General features: G+C 37.4%; 1 protein-coding gene across 1 annotated transcript in view; it reads left to right on the forward strand.

Moving 5' to 3' along the window:
- LOC150096535 (annulin-like) overlaps positions 1 to 26650 on the forward strand; it is a 64512-nt gene that overhangs the window by 1775 nt on the left and 36087 nt on the right. The window contains exons 2-4 of the mRNA XM_090407826.1: positions 12315 to 12629; positions 16411 to 16547; positions 20975 to 21110. Of these exons, the coding sequence (XP_090263952.1) occupies positions 12326 to 12629; positions 16411 to 16547; positions 20975 to 21110 (577 nt within the window). The 5' untranslated portion in view covers positions 12315 to 12325. The remainder of the gene's footprint in view (positions 1 to 12314; positions 12630 to 16410; positions 16548 to 20974; positions 21111 to 26650) is intronic.

A 26650-nucleotide genomic window follows, 5' to 3' on the forward strand; every position in this document is an offset into this window, starting at 1 on the left:
GCGAATTATCACACTAAAGTCAGGAGATTAAAATAACATATTATTAACAGATACTGCTTATTTTAGTGAAACGCAGTTTATTGGGTTAATAGATCCCATTTCGTAATATAAAATTACAGAAGTTCCTATATATCTGAGACAATCAGAAAAAATGATGTTAACGTTATCACCTACTTATTATCAGCAACTGAACTTAGTCGTATATAGTAAGTTTATTTATTTTCATATGACATATAACAAATGCGACTTGTGCAATTTCGCAGTGAGGCAGAAACACAGAAAGTTATTTTTAGAATCGAATCATATGAAGCTCTTCTGCTCACAAAAATATAACGTTACCTTTAAAACTATACAAGCTTTTCTAAAAGTTACACGGTTTCATAAAATGCTATCACAACGATCGTGTCTCATGTTGGTTAGTCATCCTCTGTAAGTACCGATCAAGTACTGCATACTCTGGAAGTATACTGGAGAAAGGTGAGGAAGCACAGATCTTGGGATTATGGTGGCTAGAAATTTGAAATTTACTCAGATGATTGCTGTAATAGAGCAATCCTTCGATTAATGCGCTCTTTAAAACAGGTGCATTAATAGAAAACGCACTAATCGAATATAATAACCTATGGGAAAAAGTATAATTCGTTCCTCAAATTTCTTTTTCCCTTAATTTCTTTTATAAAAGAATTAGGGTATATCTCAGGGCTTAGTTAAAGGAAAACCATGAAATTCAAATGAATTAACTTAGATTCATTTGAAAAGCCTCTAAAATCATTTGCATAACGTGAAACAATGTGCTTCCAAATGACTCGCATATTACTGGCAGTAATTTCATTCGACTTTATAACCAGGCTGAGATTCTGATTTGGCCAGAAAGGTGTTGGAAGGCATTCGCTTCCAAAAAAAAAGGCTGGGTTCATCGACATTAAATATTTGTTGGTCATAACAGCCCTCTTTTTGCACAATTTTCTCCAAAATTTCTGGCCACCTTCTTATCTGCAGCTTCGCCTGTTGTGCTTAGAACATTATGTAGGCTATTTCTCTTTTAGAAACGCTCAAACCACCACTAGCGTGGAATTATTCTTTTCCATCATTGTTAGCCTTTTCTCTTCAAGGTCACAAATAGACGTAATGCTTTTGATTTAATAAGGTCAATGCTCAGCGGGGTCCGTTTCTGGTTACAATCTTCGATCCATGTAGAAAGAAGTCTCTCTAATTCAATCATTATAATACTTTGATTTCGAGTGGTCTGCATGCATGATGAACTTGAAGCAGCCTTACCTTTCTCTTTGTATTGAGCAGTTTTGCGCTTAAAATTGCTCGTATAGTTGATTCACCCATTTTTTGTGTTCTTGTCCTATCTTTGCTCTGGACTCGCCTTGTTCATTTTTCTTTATTATTTCAAGTTTTTCTTTTCTTCCAATGAGATTACTTTTCGAATCATTTTCACACTTTCACATTTTTTTCCGCACTAATTCTTTTACTCATGTGAAAGATTGGGAAAATGCTTTAAAATAAAATAAAAAAGTAAGGAAAACAATTGCAAAGGAGGCACGAGATACGATAATCAAACTTCTATGTAATTAGCAGACGACATAAATTTGGCGGTGCAATTAAAAAAATAACTTTGTAAAATGTTTTAAATCGGTAACTAAATTATTTCATCCTGGTGAGTGATTTTTTAAAATAGTTAGCCATAAAAATGTATATCGATTTTAGAGGCGCACTAATCGAATTTGGGTATAGAAAAGAAATGGCGCACTGATCGAAAACGCACTAATCGGAGGCGCATTAATCGAGTGATTGCTGTATTAAGACGAACATTAATCAGCAGATATAAAATGGTAAAACTAATCAGGACCTTGTATAAAAAGGTCCTGATTAGACCATATCAGGACTTCTGTGCTTAAATCTGGTCACCACGGTTTGGAGGGGATAAAGATACTTTGGAGAGGGTGCAGAGGCAGTTGACAAAAATAATTTCAGGAGTGTGGATTGTTAGCTATAAGGATAGAATTGAAGTCATGCAATATGCAATTTGACTGATAGAAGGCCAAAGGATGATGTGACTGATACGTTAAGCTCTTGAGAGGTATTTAGCGGATGGATACGAGAGGGATTTTTCAGATAGTGGGAAATAAGAAGGGGGCGAGAATTAGCGGCCATCCTAGAAATTGCGCAAGGAAGTAGTGAATAAGAGGAGGATAAGCGGTATTATTTATTTATTGATTGATTTTTAAGTGGAGAGTGGTGAATGAGTGGAATGCATTGCCTGAGTATGTTGTCAATGCTAAGAGTGTAAATGAGTTTAACCTTCCGTATGATGGATATTACAGACAGGAGAGATTTTCCGTAAGCCTGTGGACTTTTGCAATATATGTATACTTATTTCACTCTGTAATGTGAAATCACTGTAATATGATATATACTTCTGATAATGTATGTATTTATGAATGTTATAAATTTCTCTCTCACTCGATGAGTCAATTTGACTCCATGTGCCAATCAATGGGTAAGTCGCCAATTTTGTATCATGTGAACCCGACGTCAAAATAAAAATTTCAGATTTTAGCAACCCAAATTAGATAAACAAGCGTTTTTTTCTTTTCTTTTTTTTTATACTGGCGCTATTAGACAAAATAAAAAAAGATTACTATCTCAACTACAGATAGCACAAAGTGTGATTCTTTCCATGGAAGAAAGTATAAGTAAAGATATGACAGCATATAATCACAAAACAGTGGGCTTCGTAATAGCACTCTTATAGAGCAACACTATCGAGTAAAAATGCGTATTAGTTTCGATTTGTCTGTATGCGCACAAGCTATTCCAGGACTCTAGCTGGACGTATTTTAAATCCGAATCTATACAAAAATTTGGTGAGTTACTTTCTTAGTTGTTTCAATCAGACAAATTACAGTCATACAAAGGAGTAAAACATGTCATTTATACACTATCGGCCAAGTGGTTAGCGTATCTGCTTTTCCATTAACAGGCTGCGAGTTCGAATCCAGCGTTTTAGGTGTGAGATGAATTTCAATGCGCAGTGAGATCACTTCCCCACTAATTGGAGGCCTGGCGTGGTTGAAAGAGTTCCACGTTTGACTTCTTAGAGAAGAAGTTCAGGACTTAGTGAAAACTCACTAAATATAATATATATAATTAATAAAGATGAAAAAAAAATCATTAGCTCACCGACAGTACTCATGTACTATAGATTCACAATAACCTTCCACTGGATATCTAGAATTTGATAAAAATTCTAGACATCCAGAGTAGAATTAAATAAAATTAGAGATTTTAGGATGCACACAAGGGTTGTTGTGTGCATCCTGTTGTGTGAAATCCCATCGAAACGACATGTTGATGATGGACCATCAACATGTCGTTTCGATGGGATCATTTTTATTGGAAAATCGTTTTATTAATTCCATACTTGGAGTGGAATATAATGGAATGTCCTCTTTAGAATCTTTATAAAATATCTGCAGTAGCAAAATCAGGCCAAACGAACTTATATGTCTGCAAAAGAGAAGCGAAAGAAGGGTTGGTTGACATTTATAACTTTCGACGCACGCTTCAGTTTTTCACAAAAATACCACAGTACGATTTTAACTCAAACGTGGTAAATTAATTCATAGTTAACAAAAAGAGCCTCCGTAGCTTAGTCGGTATACACGAAGCTCTTTGGTCCGAAAAACCTGGGTTTGATTCCCCTCCATGAATGTTTATGTGGTCTGTTTTGACTAAAGGCGAGTTAGCCGGTCGCATACAGGCGTAATGGATTTTTTTTTTTTTTTTTTTTCACTTGTAAACTCAGGTTTTTCGCCCCTCAGAACAGGAAAAACCGGCCACGTAAACACAAACAAACACATCTAGACATATGACACTCCTGGAATAAGGATTAACCAACCTATTCCGTAGGATTACGTTGGTTAACCACACTTCACATGTAGGCACCTACATGTGAAGTGTGGGTCTAAATAAACATCAAGACACCAGTTGGCAAAATTGATCACAGTGTATCCCCCTCCATATTAACACCTAAAACACAGTTTTCTAGTGCACGTCAGCTAATAAAGAAATTATTATTATTATTATTATTATTATTATTATTATTATTATTATTATTATTATTGTTGTTGTTGTTGTTGTCAATTGTCGACAACTTAACCTGAACTGTTGAGTTAGAAAATCTACTGATGTATAATAAAAGAAAAGCGCGCCTTTTAGCACTATTGTTACACCCTGATAAACAAGAATGTAAAAATTTCAGTTATCATGGTGTAACAAGAAAATAAAAATATAAAATCCTATGTAAGTAGCTAATACAAAATATTTAAAAACAGAAAAAATGCTTGCATCCAAGTAAAATAATTATAGTAGAAATTGTTCGTTTAAATAAATATAAGAAAGGAAATCTTATTACAAAAAAGGATATGAAAAAAAAATAGGTTAAGAAAGACAAAGAAGATTAGAGATAAGAATTGTATGCGAGAGGCTAGTTTAACACGTGAAAAGAGGAGATTAAAATATTTAAGCAAATTCTAAAAAGGGGATTAATTTAGTATAGAGGCTAGCTTAAAACAAATGACGTTTGCTCAACGTCGTCACGTGAGAGTCGTGTGCAAGCGAACCGTAACTAGGAGCCATGCAGATAAAAGGGTTAGGAACCCCCCCCACGCACACAAGGCTTTTTTTCCTAGGAGTTTCTTCACGAAATTTTCGTATAGGTAACACGTGGTTAAAATTGTAGACTTCATAGGTGCGGAACCTTTCACAGCTTCCGGAATTCTTTCTTTGTCGTCGATAATGTTATGTTAAGTATCGTCGATACCGTGGAATGTGATAACTTCAAGTCACGTGCTATCGTATCCACTTTCTTTCCGCCTTAATACTTCTGGATAACTTTCATTTTACACTCTAAATCAATAGTTTTCCTTGATTTCTTAGCTGGAAAATTTGTAGATGAAGGCATTTTCCTTTTACTACACATTTTATGGGTAGTATTTCTGTAGAATTTTAATTAAATACACCGCACGCAACAGATGCTTGAAAGCGACTGAGTGTATGTGAGAGACAGTTGTACGCGCAGTGGTGTAGCTAGAGCTTTTGCCGCTCTGAGTGTGCCGCCCCTCTCAATACACACCAAAACTACTACAAAAAGTCAAAACGACGTATAGGGAAATAAATTAAACGCTATGTTTATTTTTGAAGTAAAACTTTAATTTCAACATCCTGAAATGTTATATTTCTTGCTTTTCTGTTAGCAAAATCATCGATGACAATGGCGAAGTCTATTTCATAGTAAAAAAAAAAAAAAAATCAGCTAACGCCTTTTTATTCCTGATTGCTGGCCCAAGGCTGTAGGGAGTAGGCGAGGCCATTTAGCCCTATCTAACTTTTTGGAGACTGAGTGGGCAGTTCAATCTCCACTGGTACCCAATCAGAGACAGATGGCCCAAAGCTATCACTAATTAAGCGGTACGCAGTGAAGAGAGACGGCTCAAATGTGCCGCCATCTCGTGGTCCCCAACCCTAACATAATATATTTAATGTCTGAAATAATGTGGGTTCTACGGTCGATTTTCTTGAGTTTACAGGACGAAAAACCCGAGTTTCCGGGAGGAAAAACCTGCTGCACCGTGCCAGAGATCGACTAACTCGGGAACCGGTCGAAAAAAGGCTTAGAAAAATTTCCTCTAGTCGCCGACTAGACTCGAAATGAAGTCTTCCTTCGTGCGGCCAAGCGCGGTGGTGTACAAACGCCACATCCACTGAGCTACACAGGCTCCTATTTCATAGTAATGTATGTAATTCTTAATCAATTTTATTTAGAAAACTCTTCTTACAACTAGCAACACTTACAGCAGTTGTGAGGAAAATTCGCAGTAGTATTACAATATTTGGAAATGAGTTCTCGAGACTGTATTTTAGAATTAACTGTAAAAGTTCAAAAAGGTTCAAGGTGTCTCCCGGAGCGGACCCCCCCCCCCCCTAGCTACGCCACTGCGTACGTGAGTTATCGTATCCAATAGTTATCGTACACGCAGCTGCCCGATTTATTATTAATTTATTCATTAATTTATTTTATTTTATTTTATTTTGTGGTCGTAAGTACGACCAGGTGTACATGGGTGCTAGAGGGTATTTCCCCTAATATAAATTCGCTACTTATAATTGCATGCGGGATACAGGCAGACACAAATTTAACGTTATCTTTTAATGAAAAACATGAAAAGATAACGGGTTACTACAATTTATAGACAGTCTTTTTATCGGAACCGTGTATAAGTACCGCGTTCAACAAGGGTTACTACAATTTTAGACCGCGTTATATCGAAACCGCGTTATTATACGAGAGTTACCTGTATTTAGAAATTTATGTACATTTAATCAAACAAATTCAACATTTATTTTACAAATGATATTCTATCTTTTTCAATTTAGGTACTTGAATACAAATTCTACTCTACGGTTCTTTTTTATGAACTGGTCAATAACATCGTCATAAAAAGTTGGTTGTAACTTAATTTTCCCAAGCAACATGCAGAATTGTAAAGGCTGGCTGAAGCTCACTGGCTAGAGCTACTTTGACTGCGTATGGCCGTTTTAAGCAACAGGGTGAGATGGCGTGGAGGGAGCGGAAATGGCTATGCGCGCGCATGAAATTACAGTGCTGAAGCGAGGACCCGGATGCTCCCACAACCGAGCAATCCAAGGTAGCTTGACTATCATCGGCCTTCGATACACAACGCAAAGCTCAATTATTGCCGCGCAAGCTTAAAACGTCTTCTGTCTACAAAAATAAAAGCCTAAATGGAATGCTTATAAATGCATGCATTTATTAACAAATAAATATTACTTCTTTCTCAATTAATGAGCTTGCGCAGCAAGCATGGAGAATTCGCCACTGTAAAATACTTACTGGGCAAGCTCATTAATTGAGAAAGAAGACAAAAGAGAAACCACCTTGCTCCATAATCACTTCCCTGGTTAAGTAGCATACTGATACCCTACCAACCAATAGGCTGATAAGGACTACACACTACCACCACGAAAATTTAGCTACTTTAACTTCAATTCGGTAACCTCCTAAAATTATTTTTGTACTTTTAATATATCTCGTTAAATTTTGGTATAACTGTCTTAATTTATACTTATTATTCAAGCTAAGAGAATGATGAGGGAATATGTCATGCGGAAAGAGAGAGATGTAGCTAAGCTAACTACCACGCAAATAATAACCTAGCATTTTCTCTTTCAAAAATGACGTAAAAGACTTTCGATTTTAAGTGAATGCTATTCGATTAAACTGTTCATCGAAGTTGGTCACATGATGATGAAATTCCTGAATTAATTTAATATGGGAAGAGAAATACAATTGCAAAAAGAGGTTCGCACTTTGGCAGGGAAGCTTAAATAATTTAAATTTTGGGGTTTAGAACAATCTTGTCCAATATCTGCTCCAGAGTATTAATGTTTCCGGAAAAATACTTTAGCATCTTAATTCTGAATATATCAACTGCCATCTTCTTAAGAATATTCATTCATTAACTGTAACAGATACTTTTGACACTATTCGTAAGTGCTTTAGTAGGTATGATTGTTTTGTATCGCATGTTATTGAGACCAAACTAGAAGAAATAGATTCCTAAGTAAGAGTACAGCAGTTTAGTGTTACATCAAAACAGTAGCACAAATCGCTCACTTATCCGGAAAGAAAATCTCATCACCCCCTTAAGATGTTCTGCTTAACGATCTGTAACTGAAAAATAGATATGCATCATATAAACCAAACTGACATTATGACAGGACGGTTAATCATATATGCGGTCTTCCCTGTTGATTGTCAACTATATATATAGTCTAGTCACATATACTGTTACAACTTGAACATCGCATAAATCTTTATCATAAATTATTTACAGTTTTCAGCACACATACATTACAAGCCACGTGTGTAACGTACATATAGCAGCACTCAACGTCCGAAATGTCTCCTCTTTTGCCTTCACACACCGCCAAGTCTGTGAGGCCACATATCGATGGCGGCACACACACCATTCAACTGAAACGCGCCATTATTCGCTTCAAATCCACCTTCAGGCTGGCATTGCTGTGTTGTCGTTTCTTGAAGGCTACTCTGAAGCTCAGACTACAATTTGAAGTCCAACGAATTCAGATCGGGACTTCCAGGTCGTGCATATTCGCCTATAATCACTGTGCGTGGTCCTCGCCTCGTGTGCAGGGGCTGAGTCCTGTTGGAAGGTCTACTGTTTACCGTGAAACAAGGTGTTGTTCAGGGACCGTACCATCGCTCCCAGCACGGTGTCTTGATACACTTTAGCGTAGGTTTTCATCTTTCTCGCAGAAATGCAACTTGGATACCCCCCCCCCCACCACCACCATCACTGACGCAGGGTGATGACCTTCCTGAATCCTGGGTACTATGCCACATGCTGTGAGACCAACTGGGGCATACATCGGATCATTTTGGGAGTTAAACGACTTTTCAAAAGAAATGAAAATATTCTCATCTATGAAGAGGATATCTCGTTTGTTTTCGTACCGCCAGAGAAGTGCCTTTCATTTCATCACCCTCTGTGGCATAAGTTTCGGTGTTAGGAAGTGTCCAGTAGAACAGCAATATGCTCTCAACTCCAAGTCATCAGTTAATACTCTTGACACCATTCTGTGCAAAACGTTCATCTCTCGCGACTTCACTTTCTGCGTCCTGACAGGATCACGGTGGAAGCGTTCCTTCACAGCCCTCACAAGCTGTTGCGTCAGGTTGACCTGTTCTTTGACAGTCAGTTACATCTTCTGTATCGTTATAATGGTCCGATATACAAACATCCTGCTGATCCTGAGAGTTTTTAGCGAGTTGAAAATAACAGGTGGCTGTATTTCAACCTTGTGAAGTGCTATTACAGCTACACGGTTCTCATAATCTCCCCACTACATGTTAATCCGTACAGCTGGACCTCTCTCTTCGGATAAACACGCGAATGTATGCTATGCACAGTGCAACTAACAGAACAGGGCTCGCACAAGTTGTAACAGTATTTATGCCAGACTGTGTGTGTGTGTGTGTGTGTGTGTGTGTGTGTGTGGTACTGTAGACAGGGTGTAGCATAGAGGCACTCTGTCTCATGGCACGGCTTAATAAGGGTGCTCGTTCAGTCATATTGCAGTAGGCGACGTCGCTAAGTGCGGAAAGAAGTTTTTCCAAACTTAAACCGATTAAAAATTATTTGCGAACAGCAATGACCCAAAAAGATTGGTTGGTCTAGCAACTATATTGACAGAGGCGGACATGCTTATAATTTAAATTCAGAAGAGCTTATAAACAGTTTTATTGTGCGATATCCCCCTTAGAGCAAACATTGAATTAATATCATTATGTAATCGTTTTGCATTAATATTTCTCTTGTAATAAAAACAAAATAGCAATTGGAGATTTTCTTATATTTTTGTCTTATAATCCATTAGGGGCGATATTTAATTGTTTGCCTCGGGGCACGATTTAATCTGGCGACGGCCCTATGTGTGTGTGTGTGTGTGTGTGTGTGTGTGTGTGTGTGTATACTAAAGCAACGCATTCCCAGATGTTTTCAATGATCAAAAAAAGGTCAAATTAAAGATGCTGATGCATTAAAATAATGTTAGGAGTTGCCAGTTTTGTCACCCGAATGACAGACTAGAAATGATAAAATTTATAACAAAGTAAATTTTGTACCGAACTTCTTGGCTGTTGCTTAGAGAGTGTTTGTTATCATCCAATCAGAGTGACGAATAGAAAATCGTTTCCCAAAATTAAATGCTACACACACTTTAACTCCTTTCGACCCAAGGGTGGCGTCTGTGCATACATCCGCTCCGACATACCTTGCCAGAGAGCACCCAACCTAGAATCGCCCAACTTTGAATTCTGGATGAAACTATTCCTACCCAACTCAGTCAAATTCACTTTAATTTCCTCTCCCTAAAAATTTACTTTCTCCTGTCCCACTTTCCCAACAGCGAAATCATCCTCTTAGGAGATTTTAATGTCCACAATATCAACTGGCTTTCCTCCTCCAGCTGTACAGATCTTGTAGATAGAGATGCTGAAATATTCGCCATCACTAATGACCTTACACAACTCGTTCAGATGCCAACCAGAATACCTGATAAACCAAACCACTCTCCAAACACCTTAGACCTCTTCCTGACCAATGACCCTTCCAAATACACAGTGAAAGTAGAGAGCCCGCTAGGCCATTCTGACCTAGAATTGCCCCATGCAACAACGCTTACACAGCCACTCCCATAGAAGAGCAGTTTGGCATTATAACATTGCCAAGAGGGACAGCCTCCGCAACTTCTATGCCTCATTCCCCTGCCGACCTTCCAACCGAAACATATGCACTGAACTCATAACCAAAGTAATCCTCACTGGCATGGAATCATACACCCCACAGTACTGCGACCTGCCATTCCCTAACTAAACCCCGGCTTTCCAAAAGATGTGCCAAGGCAGTACAAATAAAAATCCAAACATAGCATCACTGGCTCAGATAGGAACCCCACCCTCCTTTAGAGCTTATACATAAGCCAGAAATAAATGCAAAAAACAATCAATGCTTCCAAAACAGAGTTAAAGAGCAAAAAGAAAGAAATTAGAAATTAGTAGCCTGTCCAAATGGCAGCCGAGCCTTTTGGTCTCTCGCTAAAGCAATCGGCACTAACTTCTGCCCAACACTATTCCCACCTCTATCATATCAAGATGGCTCCATTGCACACTATCTTGAAGCTACCTGTCTAATAAACGACCGCCAGTAGATTCCGTCGCTGCTGATCAGCAGGAGATCGGTTCACATATGTCACCCATCTCTGGTCAAATGCCATGGAGAAGTTCGGCGAATCTCAAGAGGCTAGATTGGATATTTCCAAGGCGTTTGACCCAGTCTGGCACAAAGGCTTACTAAGCAAGCTGCCATCGCTTGGTCTATCTCAAGACCTGTGTAATTACATTGCCAGCTTTTTGTCGGTACGCTCACTATGTGTGGTGGTGGATGGCTCCTTATCCTCTCACCATTCAACTAATGCTGGGATTCCTCAAGGTTCTGTCCTCTCATCAACACTCTTCCTTTCTACTATATATCAATGACCTACTTCAGCTTACCTCCAACCCAATACACAGTTCTGCAGACGACAGCACATTGCACTCCTCCCTTTCTTTTGATAACCTTATTCCGCTCCACTCACCTCAACCTACAAAACAGCAACCACCACTGCTCTCAATTCTGATATCCGATCCGAGCAATCCTCCAATGGGGGTTCAGACAACCTCATCAATTTCAATGCTAATAAAATCCAGTTCTGTTCTATTTCTCATAAAAAAGAACCATTTTTATCCAGTGTTCTTTTTGATAACACCCAAATTTCCAGACAATCTGAGATTTCTCTTCTTGGAATTACCCTGACATCAATCCTCTTCTGGCATAAACACAACAACCATTGCATTCTCAGCTTCTAAAAAACTAGGATTTCTCTTTTGCAAGATTACTTCACCCCTGAACAGCTGTTAACGTTATACAAATCACAAATCCGCCCAACCATCGAATACTGTTTCCATATGGGGGATTGGGCTCCCAAAAGCTCCCTCAAAATGCTGGACTCAATACAGAGGAGAGCAATCAGACTTATTAATGACGCATCTCTTACCAACTCGCTCCCCCCACTTTCGCACAGATAATCGGTCTCTGCACTATGTGTTTTCTACAAATATTTCCATGGAAAATCTTCAATCTTTATCCGAAACAGCATCAATAATTCTCCCACTTAGTACTAAGCTCACTGGAACATGTGCAGCTGCTGCTCAACATCCCTTCACAGTGCACCTTGAAACAAACAGAACAAGTTTCTTCTCCTCCTCCTTCGTCGCTGCAACCGCTATACTATGGAACCATCTTCCCCTTGATGTGTTCCCTAAGGAATACAATCTACAGTCATTCAAATCTAATGCGATCAAGTACCTTTCTTTCCACCCATACACGGTACAAATGTACTATAGGTTGAACTACTAACCTCTCGTATATGGGCTCACCATAAAAAATGGATGAGACTACTGCTGAAGGCAGTAAAATATCTGTTTCCTCCATCTATAGTCAAGGTGTCTCCAATTAAGATTTCAGCAAATTCATTCTACGGAAATTACAAGAATATTTAATGTAGTCTAAAATAATAATTAAGTATAAAATTATGAAAGTCAGAAGATAATCACTACTATTATTCATTCGTTTTTTTTTTTTTTTTTTTTTTTTTTTAAGGAATAAGTAAAATGGAGCCATCATTATTACCACCACCAGACCAACCGACATCGCCATCTTCATCACTTCTGCGATTGCTCAAGGAGAAAGTTACAGACTCCATAGGAGACGAAACAGGAAACGAATTAAAAGTGGTAGAAACAGACGTGTGTTCTCAGGAAAATGCCGTCAGACATCACTCAGAAAAATTTTATACAGTCAGAGAACTAAAAAATCTTGTAGTTCGTCGTGGAAAACCTTTTACAATTAAGCTGGAACTAAACAGAAAATATGATCCAGAAAAAGACCTCGTATTGTTGTACTTTGCCTTAGCAGGTAAGCACTTTGTTTCTATTATATGTAAACGATTTTGAAATAAGTACTGGGACAGCACCATATTTCAGAGAAATCTCAATCTACACATAACTCAAGTGCAGATTGAGTAACCATTTGTTGGTGATTACACTTTTAGTCATTCTAGGCAAAGTTTATGATATACAAAGTTTATAATATTTAGACCAGTCTTTCTTCAACTGGAATGTCAGTGCATATACCGTTGTCGTATACACACGTCCTACGTTTCTCTTCGTACTGAACCTTGGGCTGAGATCGGGCGTTTGTGCAGGTCCGTCAATTTTTTTTTTTTTTTTTTAAACACCATTTGCTCAGTCCATGTCGTAATAGCACCTGCTATAGTATAGTATATTGTCGGGCTGAAAGAGATTAACGAACTATTCGGAAGTGCTTCTGCATATTCTTCAGTGCTCATTCTGGATCTGGAGCACCGCAAGCAAAGATTGTAATCTTAGGAAAAACAGTTTCATAGCCATCACACTTAAAACACCAAATTCCACGGTTAAGATTATGTACTCGTGCATATGGCGTTCCCCAGGAGCCGCCTATTCTACAGGGAAAAAAAAGGATGTAATGTGTGATTAGTTGTTTCGTGCCTCGGATTTCTGACGATCTATGGACGACTAGTATTGCTCTTTAAGCCACTGTAGTCGGAAATTCGAATGTCATGGCTGAATTCCGACATGCGGAAATGCCCTCTGTTGCGGCTCTTTCGTTGGTATCTGAATACTAATTGGAATTCCCATATACTGTACGAACTCCTTAATTGATAGTTTGTGCGTAGAATTGCCGAAACTTCTGCACAAACTCTTTGCTCCTTGGAGTTAATACTGCGTATCTTCAAGAAAAAACACGAAAAAAGTGATGCGAAGAGGAAGGAACTGAAAGGAAAATGCCATCTTAGGAAAAGCTGGACTTGCATGAAGTGATTAACATACTACAAAATCAGGCTACATGAAATGAATGGAAACATTAGAATGGTTGATGGAGAAAGTAACGTTACTTAAATGCTGGTTCGTGAACAGCAACATTACCTATCGTGCCAGAGGGGGAGAAATTGAGGCATCTCAAGGAGACTGAAAGATGCAACCAACTTTCCTATTTCACATAGCCTGGTTTTCCTATGCTATTTCACATAGCCTGGTGTTTCATTTCGAGCTGTGATTGAAATGAAAGGGACATTCAAATCTAAGCTACACTGGCAATATGAAATGAAAGTTACTGTTATCCAAACTGAATCATTTGGAGTATTTGAAAATTGGATTTCAAGATAACTCGCTACTAAGTAATCGAGGGAAAAGATTTCAATACAGTACTGGGATAAAGTCACTACCGCCACTCTTGATAAACGTTTCGTTTGTTGACAGAGAAGGATATGACGTATAATTTCCATGGCAACCACTTTACATTATTTATTTATTAGCTGAGCAATCATATCTGTGCTACTGCTATTCAAACATTCTGCGTTCGAATCCATTTACGTCCCAAAATTCTTTTTTAAATTAAAAAATAAGGAACTCGTGATTACAAACTAGGGTATTATGGTCTGGGTTTAATTTTTTGTTCAATAAAAATTTTTAATCAATCAAAACAAAAAAATTTAAGGGGAAGCAACAGCACAATTGTGCAACTGCTCATTGTATTTCTCATTCTGACTTAGCAATAAAACCGATTAGATATTATACGTACATGTTGTAGGGTTGTTTGAAAGGTTCTCGGCCACGACCATAGATGGCAACACTATCGGCACGATTTGTCTTTTCTAAGTTGGTACATCTGTCATACGTATCCATGTGAAATTGCATGTCATTCTCTCAAGTAGTTTGTTTTATACAGCTGTCTGAAGCATTGGATGAGCTCAGGACAGGAATTACGATAGGAGGTAGATTGATCAGTAATCTGAGGTACGCTGATGATACAGTACTCCTTTGTAATGACATGAAAGAACTAGGACTAATTCTTGACAAAGTTAACAAGATCAGTAATAACAGAGGACTTCAACTCAATTCTAGCAAGACAAAGATCATGGTTCTCAAAGGAAAAACAAACATAGAAGCTCTTGAGAAACAAATGTATCTTAATGGAGAAAGAATTGAGGAAGTCAGCAAGTTTGAGTACCTGGGATCCATTATTAATGTGAAGAATTGCTGTTCAGAAGATGTCAGAAAAAGGTTAGGAATGGCTAAAACAACAGTCAGAGACCTGTCTAAAATCTGGAAGGATGGGTTTATCTCCATGGGAACAAAGTTGAGGATTTTGGATGCAGTTGTTTTTCCAACAGCGACTTATGGATGCGAGACTTGGAACCTAAAGAAGTCAGATAAGAAACGGATATCTGCTTTTGAGATGTGGTGTTACAGAAGGCTGTTGAGGATATCATACACTGAAAGGCGTACAAATGAATGGGTGTTAAAAAAGATTAGTAGAACTTTAAGGCTCCTTAAGGATATTGACAGAAGAAAGTTAAAATATTTTGGACACATAGAAAGGATGGAAGGAGGACTGCTCAGAACAGTAATAGAAGGTAAAGTTCCTGGAAAAAGAGGCAGGGGTAGACCATCAATGAGATGGATGGATGGATGGCGTGTGTAGTGACTGATCTTCAGAGAAGTGAGGCTGCCGGAAGGACAAACAACAGGACTATATGGCGAGGCCTAGTGTGGAACATCATCGAGCATCGGAGTGACCATACGGCATCTGTAGATGCCCAGTGAACACAGACAGACAGACGTATCCCTTGAAATGGATAAAACTCAGTATCCTTCGTGTTCGACAATTAAGAAATGGGCTGCCGAGTTTAAACGTGGCTGTACCAGCCTTGAAGATGATCCACGTGAAAGACGTTAAAAAAGTATAACAACACCAGAAAACATTGATCAAGTGCACGATATGGTATTGGATGACCGGCGAGTCAAAGTGAGTGAAATTACTGAAACTATAGGCATTTCAGCATTTCAAAGGAATGTGCAGGATATATTTTGCATGAAGAATAACAAATAAAATAGCTTGCGCAAGACGGGAGCCGGCTTGCTCACGGCAGATCAAAAACGCACTCGCATGAAAATCTCTGAACAGTGCTTGGAGTGTTTTAACAAGAATAAAACCTATTTATTACTATGGATGAGACTTGGATTCACCATTACACACCAGAATCCAAACAGCAGTCAAAACCAGTGGACAGAAGCCGGTTGTTCAGTGCCAAAGAACAAGTCGGTTCCATCAGCAGAAAAGGTCATGGCATCAGTGTTTTGGGATGCTAAAGGCATTTTGTTTATTAGTTATCGTGAAAGAGTAAAACAATAACTGGGGAATATTATTCCGCTCTTTTAACCAGACTAGACGAAAAAATTCGTGAGAAAAGACAGAAGGAAAAAAATCATCTTTCATCAGGACAATGCACCTCCCCACAATGGGAAAATTAAGGGATCTGCACTATGAGTTGTTGGAACATCCATCCTATTCCCCAGATTTGTCTCCCTCTGACTTCTATCTCTTCCCAAAACTAAAACTCTTCCTCGCCGGTCAGCGTTTTTCTTCGAATTAAGAGGTGATTGCAGCTTTAGAGGAATATTTTGCAGATCTTACTGAGAACCACTAAGAAGTCGGGATAATGGCGCTGGAATAAATGTATTAGTCTTAAAGGAGATTATGGTGAAAAATAAAAATAATTTTGAAATTATAAAGTCGTTTTTTCATTGTTAGGCCGAGAACTTTTCAGACTACCCTCGTATGAAAAGAAATACATGCGTATTTTTAATCCTAGATGTACGTAAACCGAAGTTAGGACGCGGAACTCTACGCATTACTCCTGTGCTGAAGAAGGAATCAAAATCTCATCCACGGCCTGGAGTTTGGAAAGCTGTGCATATGGAAACTGAAGACAATGTTATAACTATAGAGGTATGTCTTGTTTTTGCTAACAGTTTATGAGAATATTTTATTACAATATTATGACCTTTTGATCTTGTAATTGCTACCACACACACACACACACACACACACACACACACACACACACACACACACACACACACACACACAGAGTTGACAAACGTAAAATCTTAGGAACTGTACTTGTAACGTTAAAGACAGTCGCGATACCAGACACTTGAATGTTCTTGCTCTGACTCATTACGTGGGTAAATACTAATTACGAAATATTAGTTCTTTTTATCCAAATCTGTGCTAGTTATTGTTGTTCTACCCATTAATGGGAAAATGGATGATCCTCTAAACTTTTATTTTAGGATATAAAGAAGCCATTGCTTGGCCTATTTAGAACAGCGAGACCGGTGACGCTTAACCAACTACATGTAGAATGTAAACACGAACCCTGCAAAAGACTCAGTAAGTAACTAGGGCTAAGATGAAAGGTGCTTGCATCAGCTAGCATGACGGTGGTAATAAAAAGAGCACATCCTCGAGTAGCGTCACAACAGCTTATCCTAGGGGGAAAAAAATTCAGCACTTGTGATATGAAATCGATTCGCAACACCACAACGCTTTTCCTTATTTTGCTATTGTATCTATCATACGTAACTGATATTTCAGACCTATACTCGTTTCCCTACAGGGTATTTTTCTGAAATATTGCTTAACATCCAGCCGACTCCATATTCCTGTTCGATCTCTCCCGTCTAATTAACTGCCATCACACACCTTTTACATGAAGAATATTCTCGTTCAACCAAGTCAGAAATCTCCATAGTATGCAGCTTAATGTCCCAATTTAAGCCATATGATTTTATTCTTTGAATGTCTCGCTTTATATAAGAGCCGTTCCAAATACACTTCAGTCTCGTATTTCACTTTCCTTTCATCAATTCTTCTATTATTACTGGAAGTGATAGAAGGTAGGAGTATTCATTCCTGCTTCCGTCAATTTCCATATATTTCCATTGGTTTCATTTCTAGATACAGTATTTAAACAAATGCTATGGATCCATCTAGCTGAGTCAAGTTCATACGATTATGTGATTAAATGGAAACAAAAGTTAATTCAAATGCATACTGGGGAGGGACAAGATTTAAAAATTGTTATACTAAGGAATTCGTTTGCTACAGTGTGAAAATAGCTTCACTAAAGCGGTGATATTTAACCTCCACAACCCCTTGTTGTTTGGAGTTTCCTCCAAAAAAAAAAAAAAATGATGGTTGCTTTTTTATAATAAAACAGAAATATCCATTTAAACATTCGATTTATTCGTTTTCGTACAGCATTTATTGTTTACAATACGGATGCAACAACCTGCTATAATTGCAATAATAAAAATTTATATCGCAATTTCAATGTTAGATCCGATTTCTGATCAATTGTAAACTATATTTATGCTTTCATTGAATTCTATTGGCTAGCTACTGTTCACGTGACGCGTACCATACGTGCCCATGTGGATCCAGGCTACGTGAGTTTATAATTGCCTGTTACAGCCAATCAGCGATCTCTGAATCACATGTCAGGACGCCGAACACGATCCAATGACACGAGCAACATAATCTAGCTGTCAGAGAATCCCTTTATTATTATTTTTTATTTGCAATAGTATCGTGCACTAGTTTACAGTTTTGCGCGTTTTTATTCAATAACTTTAGTTTTAATAATGTAATTATAGAAATACATTTTTATAAAAATTGTTATGAATAATATATTTATTCATCCAAACAATCGCTTTCTATGAAAACAAGAAAAAGAAAAATTGCTGATGAGGGGAGAAAATTTCAAGAAAAATAGGAATTGAATTACTTCTGCACTGAAACAAAGGACAAAACTGTGTGCATTATTTGTAACGAAACAAGTAGTGTCGTCAACGAATATAATATAAAAAGGCACTACGATAAAATTCACAAAGAAAAATCTTCACGCTTTGAGGGTAAACTGAGAGAAAAAAAAATTAATTTTTGCTTTTTATAGGTCCTTTTTCCTTTAATTTCGAAAAAGCTCCTATTTGTATTCAAATGGAACTTATTGATTTCCAAAACGATTCCATTCTAAAAGAGAAATACCAAGAAGTTGGTGTTCCAAAAATATACATTTATTTAAATCAAAAAGAAAAAAGTTTGCAGCAAATACTCTATGTTATTTTGGAAGCACTTATTTATGTGAGCCCACAAATCAAAACTAACCGACGTCAATCTTTCAGTCATAATGAAGGTCGTATATTCTCAATCGTTGAGTCCAAATTTTGGTGGGCTGGTTACCAATAAACGTTGTCAAGTGTCGGGAAAAAAAATACAATGCTACAATTAAATTACTATAATTATATTATGCAAGTATATATATATATATAATTAATTTTTTAACTTGGGGATAGTATATATTAGGGTTACCAAGTAATTTTATAAGCTTGGTCATTTAACTCCTAATCCCAAGCAAGCAAATAGTTAAGTTATATATACATATATTTACATCAAAATATTATCACTGACATTTAAAAAATTCCCCAAAATATAGACATTTAATGAGACTCGATAGAGTATAAATATTTGATTTGTTCCAGTAAAATTTAATTTCGATTTAGTTTAAATGCTGTATATTGTAAATATTAATATATTAATAATAAGAAATATTCTTTATTTTTTTGAGTTGTCATAGTCATTAATTATACTATTTTTTTGTCTTGTAATGACTTAGAACAAATAAAATTTTCATTAATTTTCCAGTTTATTTATACTCATTCTTTCACTTCCTTTCGATTCTAATTAATGTAGCTTTTTAGTCGAAAATTTTTGCGGCCCACTTGAGATGCACTTTTATGGCAAATGGTTCGCAGTCCAATTGAATTTGACACTCATGCTCTAAGCCAGTGGTCGCCAAAGGGGTCGATATGACATTGTTAGGGGTCGATTTGGGCTCACGGGTCGACAGAAAAATATAAGACATCATTGTATGGGTAATATTTAATTCGGTTAACTTGGATTACCTCCATGACAAAAGACATGGAGGTAATGACAGCGCAATTAAGAGTGAATCGTGGGATCAGTGCCTCCATCTTACAGGTCCATGAATAGGACCTGTAAGATGGAGTAAGGTCATGAAAATAGTTACTGAGGCCAAAATGACGTATTTACCAATAAACGGATGTTGGTGGTTCCTGCCGGCCGGCGCAGTGGGAGCGAGATTGCAACACGTGCGTGGTTCTTATTTACTGATGCTTACAAGTATTCGATCCCAGTCTCATTTTTGCGCATCGACATACAAGTGAGCGTTAATGTTCTAAAATTCATCAACATACATATTATAATTCAATCGTTATTCATTCACGAACTAAACTTCTCTATGTTGAAGAGTTGAGCAGCGTTGGTAGTAATACTAGCGATATTAATACCAGTAGTTTATTAATATCACTAGTAATAACAGTGATATTACTAGTGATAGTAACAGTAGTAGTAATAGTAATATAATAATATATACTATATTATACATACAATAAACACTGTAACTATAAAATAAACAATCTAAAAACTCACATAAGCGTCTTTTTTGCTTGTCCTATTATAATTTCGTAATAGTAAAATATAGGGGGTCGATAAAAGTCAAAAAACTCTTGAAGGGGTCGACGGGTAAATAACTTTGGCGACCCCTGCTCTAAGCTATCACCCTCTTTCCCTCCTCCTCATTCGTAGTGCGCGACTTTGCAATAGAGCATTTCCTCCACTGCAAGAGTTACGGAACGTCTTGAAAACTAATTCGAATAATTACAGAAATCAAATCACCCGAGTGAAATCGAAGTGGTAAACTCTGTTCCTTGTTTGACATATAGAGAATTAATAAAAAAAAAATCAAATCAAATACATTTTTTTCCAACTGGAATCCAAACTGTAAATTCAAAGGATTATAATCGGATCATAATGGTACGCGTGGTCAAAACAGAGTAAGACAATAATGGAGGGGCTTCTCCGACACAGAAGCATAGTATGCCTAACAGAGAGAGAAAGGCTGTCCAAGTGCAGAGCTTCTACGCTTTTCAACCTGCATTTCCGATGTGGCAAAGATGTTTGCGAAAGTTTATCGTCTGATGTGAGCCTTTTAAACTGCTTACTGCAGGTCTGAAATGGTTCCAAAAGTACTATTTGATCTTCTGAACAGAAGCATCCTGACCTTTGCCTACCATACTAATGCACTGTAAGTTTACAACCTTTAGTAGATAGAAATGTCAGACAAAAAAAAAAAAAAAAAGGCAATTTCGCTACTGTGGTACTTCTGTACTATGGCTGTGGTTCAGGCGGTGGGGATAACAGTGATATTTTCCGACTTGGATTCGAGCTCTTAATTAAATAAAAAAAACCATAATTCAAAATTCTTGCTTAACGAACTCATTATATTTCAGGTAACTACAGCTCCTGATGCATTTATTGGTGAGTGGAACTTAGGAATTGAGACTAAAGGAAGAAAGGAAAAGGTCAAGGGCCACAGGACTCTCTGCGAAAAACTGATGTATTTGTTGTTCAATCCATGGTCAAAAGGTACGCGTGGTTAATAAACAGACATTTAAACACGAGATTAAATTCAAAGTGGCTTTAATACATGTAATAGCTTTTGTATACTTTTTAATAGAAGACAACAGCACTTTTCAACTTCAGAATGGTTCGCAAATGTACTTTATTCACTCAATACGTATAAACAGTAAAGCAAACCGAATGAGGAGTTTTTTTTGTGAATGCGCATAAATTAATTTATTGCATAGAGATTTGCATGAAGGATAATCATTCGACAGAAATTATTCGCTTTTCTCTCTCTCAAACACAAAAAATTAATTATTCCTGTATCTTTCATAGAATAACCGAAAACGATCGCATCAGTTTCCACATTTGAAAACTTCAATTCACCATTTAAAACAAGTTCAATTTGGTGCATAATATTCGTTACTATCAAACAGTTACATTCCTTATGAATTATTGATAATACTAAGTCATTTCCCTCATCTTTTTTAATGATTCCGTCACATTTTATGCAAAATATTTATGTCTTTATCTTATGTACCACACTTTCATACCATTCCAGAAATGACCTATTATTCCCATCTACTCTTCTTCAACCCTTTTCACAAATATCCCGCGTATCTACAGTGTCTGGTGAGCTCTTCCCATTTATGTGAGTCATCTCATCCCACCCGTCACCTATTTATGTAGTTTGCAAATTATATTATCTCAACTCATGGTAAACATTCCGATATGGTCTTCCCTCTCTTTCTTCTTTTTTTTTTTTCCTGTGCCATGCTCATCTTTTAGAATCCTAGGTAACCAATCTATATGCAATACTAATCAAACCATGCAATGGAACAGTAGCACACTCAAAATTTAATCTTGGGGTGGGGGCGAGTTGAGTAGACGGTTTTAAAATACACACTACGAATCTCATACTACCTATGACTGAGCATCTGCAGTGATCGCCATACATGATACCCGTGATCTCCTCTGGCACGGCTCGAGCAAATGATGTAGCGCTCGGTCCGTCCGATTATGCAACAGGTGACATCTGTGAGTAAGCTACTATAAACTAGTGCTCCATTTTATCGCTATTGAAATAGTTTTCCATTCAAATTAAACATCAAACGGAAATCTTAACAGCGGGTACTAAGGAGCAGAAATCTCCAGGGCAAGCTTTAAGTACTTTTACTGCATTAAACCAGTTATATTTCGATCTAAAAATCGAAAAAACAAAAGCCAACGACGAACAAGCACTCCGTGTCTCGCCGTCGATTGCCGACAAAGCCACAAAGTGCCGCAGCTGCAAAATTGATATCAGTGATAAAAAAAAAAAAAGTATAATGTGCGAATTCTGTTGCCATTGGATACACGCTTCCTGCGCAAAAATGGACAAATCGGCACACAAGACATATATCGACCTTAACCAGCCCTATTTCTGTTCGCTGTGCCTCCCGTCTGTAAAACAGCTCCTGAACTTAGGCAGACGAATTGAAAACCTCGAACAGCACATCAGTGCAGTGAAACACTATCCTCCAAAATACGAGCACTAGAAACCAAGCTCGAATTAACCGAATCAGCGGCGCAACACAAATGAACTCCGTGAAATAATCGCATCAACGGTGCACGACTCGATGGAGCCAAAAACAAAAAAAAATCAATGTCGTTATTTTGACCTTTCCGAAAGAAAACGGAAAAGCACTGCAAGAAGACATCATCAAATTAGGAGAAGAATGCGACATCGATCCTAAAAATATCGCCAGGTGCCATCGTTTCAGACCCATAAACAAAAGAAAGGACGGAATGTCAAGCGGTTGGACGATATCTCCAAGGTGTTTGACCGGGTCTGGCAGAAGGGCTTACTAACCAAGCTGCATCGTTTGGTCAATCTCAAAACCTCTGTAGTTGGATTGCCAGCTTTCTGTCTGGACGCACACTATGTGTGGTGGTGGATGGCTCCTTATCCTCTCACCATTCAACTAATGGCAGGGTCCCTCAATGTTCTGTCCTCTCACCAACCCTCTTCCTACTATATATCAATGACCTACTTCAGCTTACCTCCAACTCAATACACAGTTTGGCAGACGACAGCACATTGCACTCCTCCTTTTCTTTTGATAAACCTTACTCCAAACAACTCACCTCAACCTACAGACCATCAATCACCACTGCACTCAATTCAGAACTCCAGGCCATCTTCCAATGGAGTTCAGATAACCTTGTCAATGCAAACAAAACCCAGTACTGTTCTCATTTCTCATAAAAAAAAAGAACCAGTTTCTCCCAGTATTATTTTTTACAATACCCAAATTTCCAGACAATATGGGATTTCTCTTTTTGGAATTACCCTGACATCAATCCTCTCCTGGCATAAACACAACCATTACATCCTCAGCTTCTAAAAAACTAGGATTTCTCTTTTGCTCAAGATTACTTCACCCCTGAACAGCTTTTAACTTTATACAAATCACAAATCCGCCCAACCATTGAATACTGTTCCCACATATGAGGTGGGGCCCCAAAAGCCTCCCTCAAATTGTTGGATTCAATACAGAAGAGAGCAATTAGACTTATTAATGACCCATCTGTTACCAACTCACTACCCCCCACTTTCGCATAGATAATCGGTCTCGCACTATGTGTTTTCTACAAATATTTCAGTGGAAAATGTTCATCCGAAATAGTATCAATAATTTCCCCATTTAGTACTAAGCTCGTTGGAACACGTGCAGCTCCTGCTCAACATTCCTTCACAGTGCACCTTGAAACAAACAGAGCAAGCTTCTTCTTCTCCTCTCCTTCGTCCCTGCAACCGCTATACTATGGAACCATCTTCCCCTTGCTGTGTTCCCTAAGGAATACAATCTACAGTCATTCAAATCCAATGTGAACAAGTACCTTCTTTCCCAATCCATACACGGTACTATAGGTTGATCTACCAACCTTTCGTTTATGGGCTCAACATAAAAAAAATAAATTAAATTAAATTAAATTAAATCTCAATAAGGGGACTGCAGGATAATGTTTGGATTCAAAATCTCTTTCCCAGAGCATAGCAGGTAATGTGATGAACTTGCAAGAGCTTTGGGTTATTCGCACTTATATGGAGAGACAAATATCAGAGAACAGGTGTTAAATATTATGTATATGTAAAGTTATAGAGTCGAAAAAAAATTGAATAAAAAATGAAATAAGGTGCACAAAAGAAAGAAGTTAAGTATATGTGCAATAGCCATTTTATGCGAATATTGAATTATATATAATAACCGTTTCAAATGGAAATATGATTTTAACTCTGTCTTTTTTTTTCTTCTTTTTTTTTTTTCGGTCCGATGAACGAAGAACAGCAGTGAAAAGCGTCTCTTGCTATATCCTTCTTGATTTTTAAAATCGTATTAGAAAAAAAATAGACTTAATATTTTTTCTTAATTTAAAAATTGGAGGAAAATATTCCGAATTTGCAGTTTAAACTAAACATTTAGTTCAGAAAAAATGGAATTTTATAAAAGAAGTGTGAAAGAATAAGTAATTCTTCAAAAATCCTCATGCTAGGGGAAAAATACTCTCCGTCAAGTTGAGCAGTCACGAACCAGAGCAGAAACGTATTTCTCCTTCAGGAATCATCACACACCTTTCAAGAATTCTACACCGCCAAATCACGCTTTAAAAAGTTACAGCTTAATTATAAGTACTCAAAATCAAAAACGGAAATCTGTGCTTCTGATCTAGAAAGAAATGTAGCAGAAGCTGAAAAGAAATCCTACTAATATGTTCAAATGTCTACGTAGTATTCTTAATAAGGATAGAAGATAGACAGATAGACTTTGTGAAAACGAAATTTTCACAAGGAAGTGAAAGATGGACTATTTCTTTTTCAGGAGAAAAGCAGTTGCCTAGATCGCAAGGATTTTTCCTGGTGCAAGCGATAAAAACACAACAAGATTCAAAGGAAATAAATCATCTAGCTTAGTCGCATCAGCATATCTAACAACAGTTTAATGTAGAGACTAATTCCAAAGGGGGTAATTCAAAAACTAATTCCAAACTCTTCATTGAGCTGTTAATGAAGAGTTCACAGGAGGATTTTTGTGAGGATGGTTTCATGATATCTGCACTAACGGCCCTATTATGGACTATGGAAAGGAGAAGAGTCAACAATCGTTACATATGCATTATCAACGGCAACAGAATTAATATTATGCAATAACTTACATTATAACGTAATTGATAACAAAACGCATAGTTAATGGCTGGTCTCTATATGGCTAAGGCCTAAGTGCATCAATGTCATTCTAGTTCAGGGGCGAATGCTGCTCTTGAAATTCACGCTTGCTCTTGTTATCATTCAGGGAGTGAGAGGTGATTGAAGTCTGATTAGCGGAATAATGAATTACTGACCATTTAAAACTATATATTTAGAAATTTATGTACATTTAATCACACAAATACAACATTTATTTACAAATGATATTCTATCTTTTTCAATTTAGCTATTTGAATACAAATTTTTGAACTGGTCAATAACATCGCCATAAAAAGTTGGTTTTAACTTAATTTTCCCAAGCAACATGCAGACTTGTAAAGGCTGGCTGAAGCTCACTAGCTGGAGCTACGTTGATTGCGTATGGTCTGTGTTTAAGCAACAGAGTGAGTCGACGTGAAATGGCTATGCTCGCGCATGAACTCATAGTGCTGCTGCTGCTGCTAGGACCTGGAAGCTCCTACAAGGGAGCAAGCCAAGGTAGCTTTGACTAGACGAGCATGCATCGGCCTTCGATACACAACGCAAAGCTCAATTATTGTCGCGCAAACTTAAGACGTCTTCTGTATACAAAAATAAAAGCCTAAATGGAATGCTTATAAATGCATGCATTTATTAACAAATAAATATTACTTCTTTCTCAATTAATGAGCTGGCGCAGCAAGCATAGCAAACATGGAGAATTCGCCCCTGTTCTAGTTACACGATGATTTCCACTATGCAAGCTTACCTTTTACGTTGTACTCATATTACAGGCACGTTGTTTAGAGGATTCGATTTTTGTTCCTGTCATTATTACTGTCTTTACTATCTCATCATTGAGACAATAGAATTCTGTAACGAAAATCAAGTCCCTCAGTTACACACCCAAGTAACACTATGAGAAAGTAATGAAAATCAAAATACATTTCACAACCTATTATATGAATCATCCATGAAAGGTTGATAACCTATAGCATACTCAATAAAATATGCAGACCAACATAATCCCAACCTATTCTGAAGACTAAAAGCAAGTTTTACAAGCCACATCGGATTTCAGATAAGCAGGATGGTGTCGTAGTGGGCGTTGAAATCATCTGCTACCTAAAGACATTTACAACACCCATGCTCATAGTGGGAGATTCGAATCAACTGCCTGTTGATCAGGATAGGGGATAGATACAATGCACTCGAACAACCAAGGAAGCATATAAAACATTATTTTTATAAGGTTTAATCTATATTTCATAATGCAATACAAGGAAGATTGCAGTACATTAAATGATTTAATGATTTTTTTTCTTCCCAAGAAGGGATTTTCTTTCAAAAACCACAT

The sequence above is a fragment of the Typopeltis vanoorti genome, chromosome 18 (genome assembly GCF_054136105.1).
Source record: "Typopeltis vanoorti isolate ZY-2024b chromosome 18, IOZ_Tvanoo_1.0, whole genome shotgun sequence".
Classification (NCBI taxonomy): Eukaryota; Metazoa; Arthropoda; class Arachnida; order Uropygi; family Thelyphonidae; genus Typopeltis; species Typopeltis vanoorti.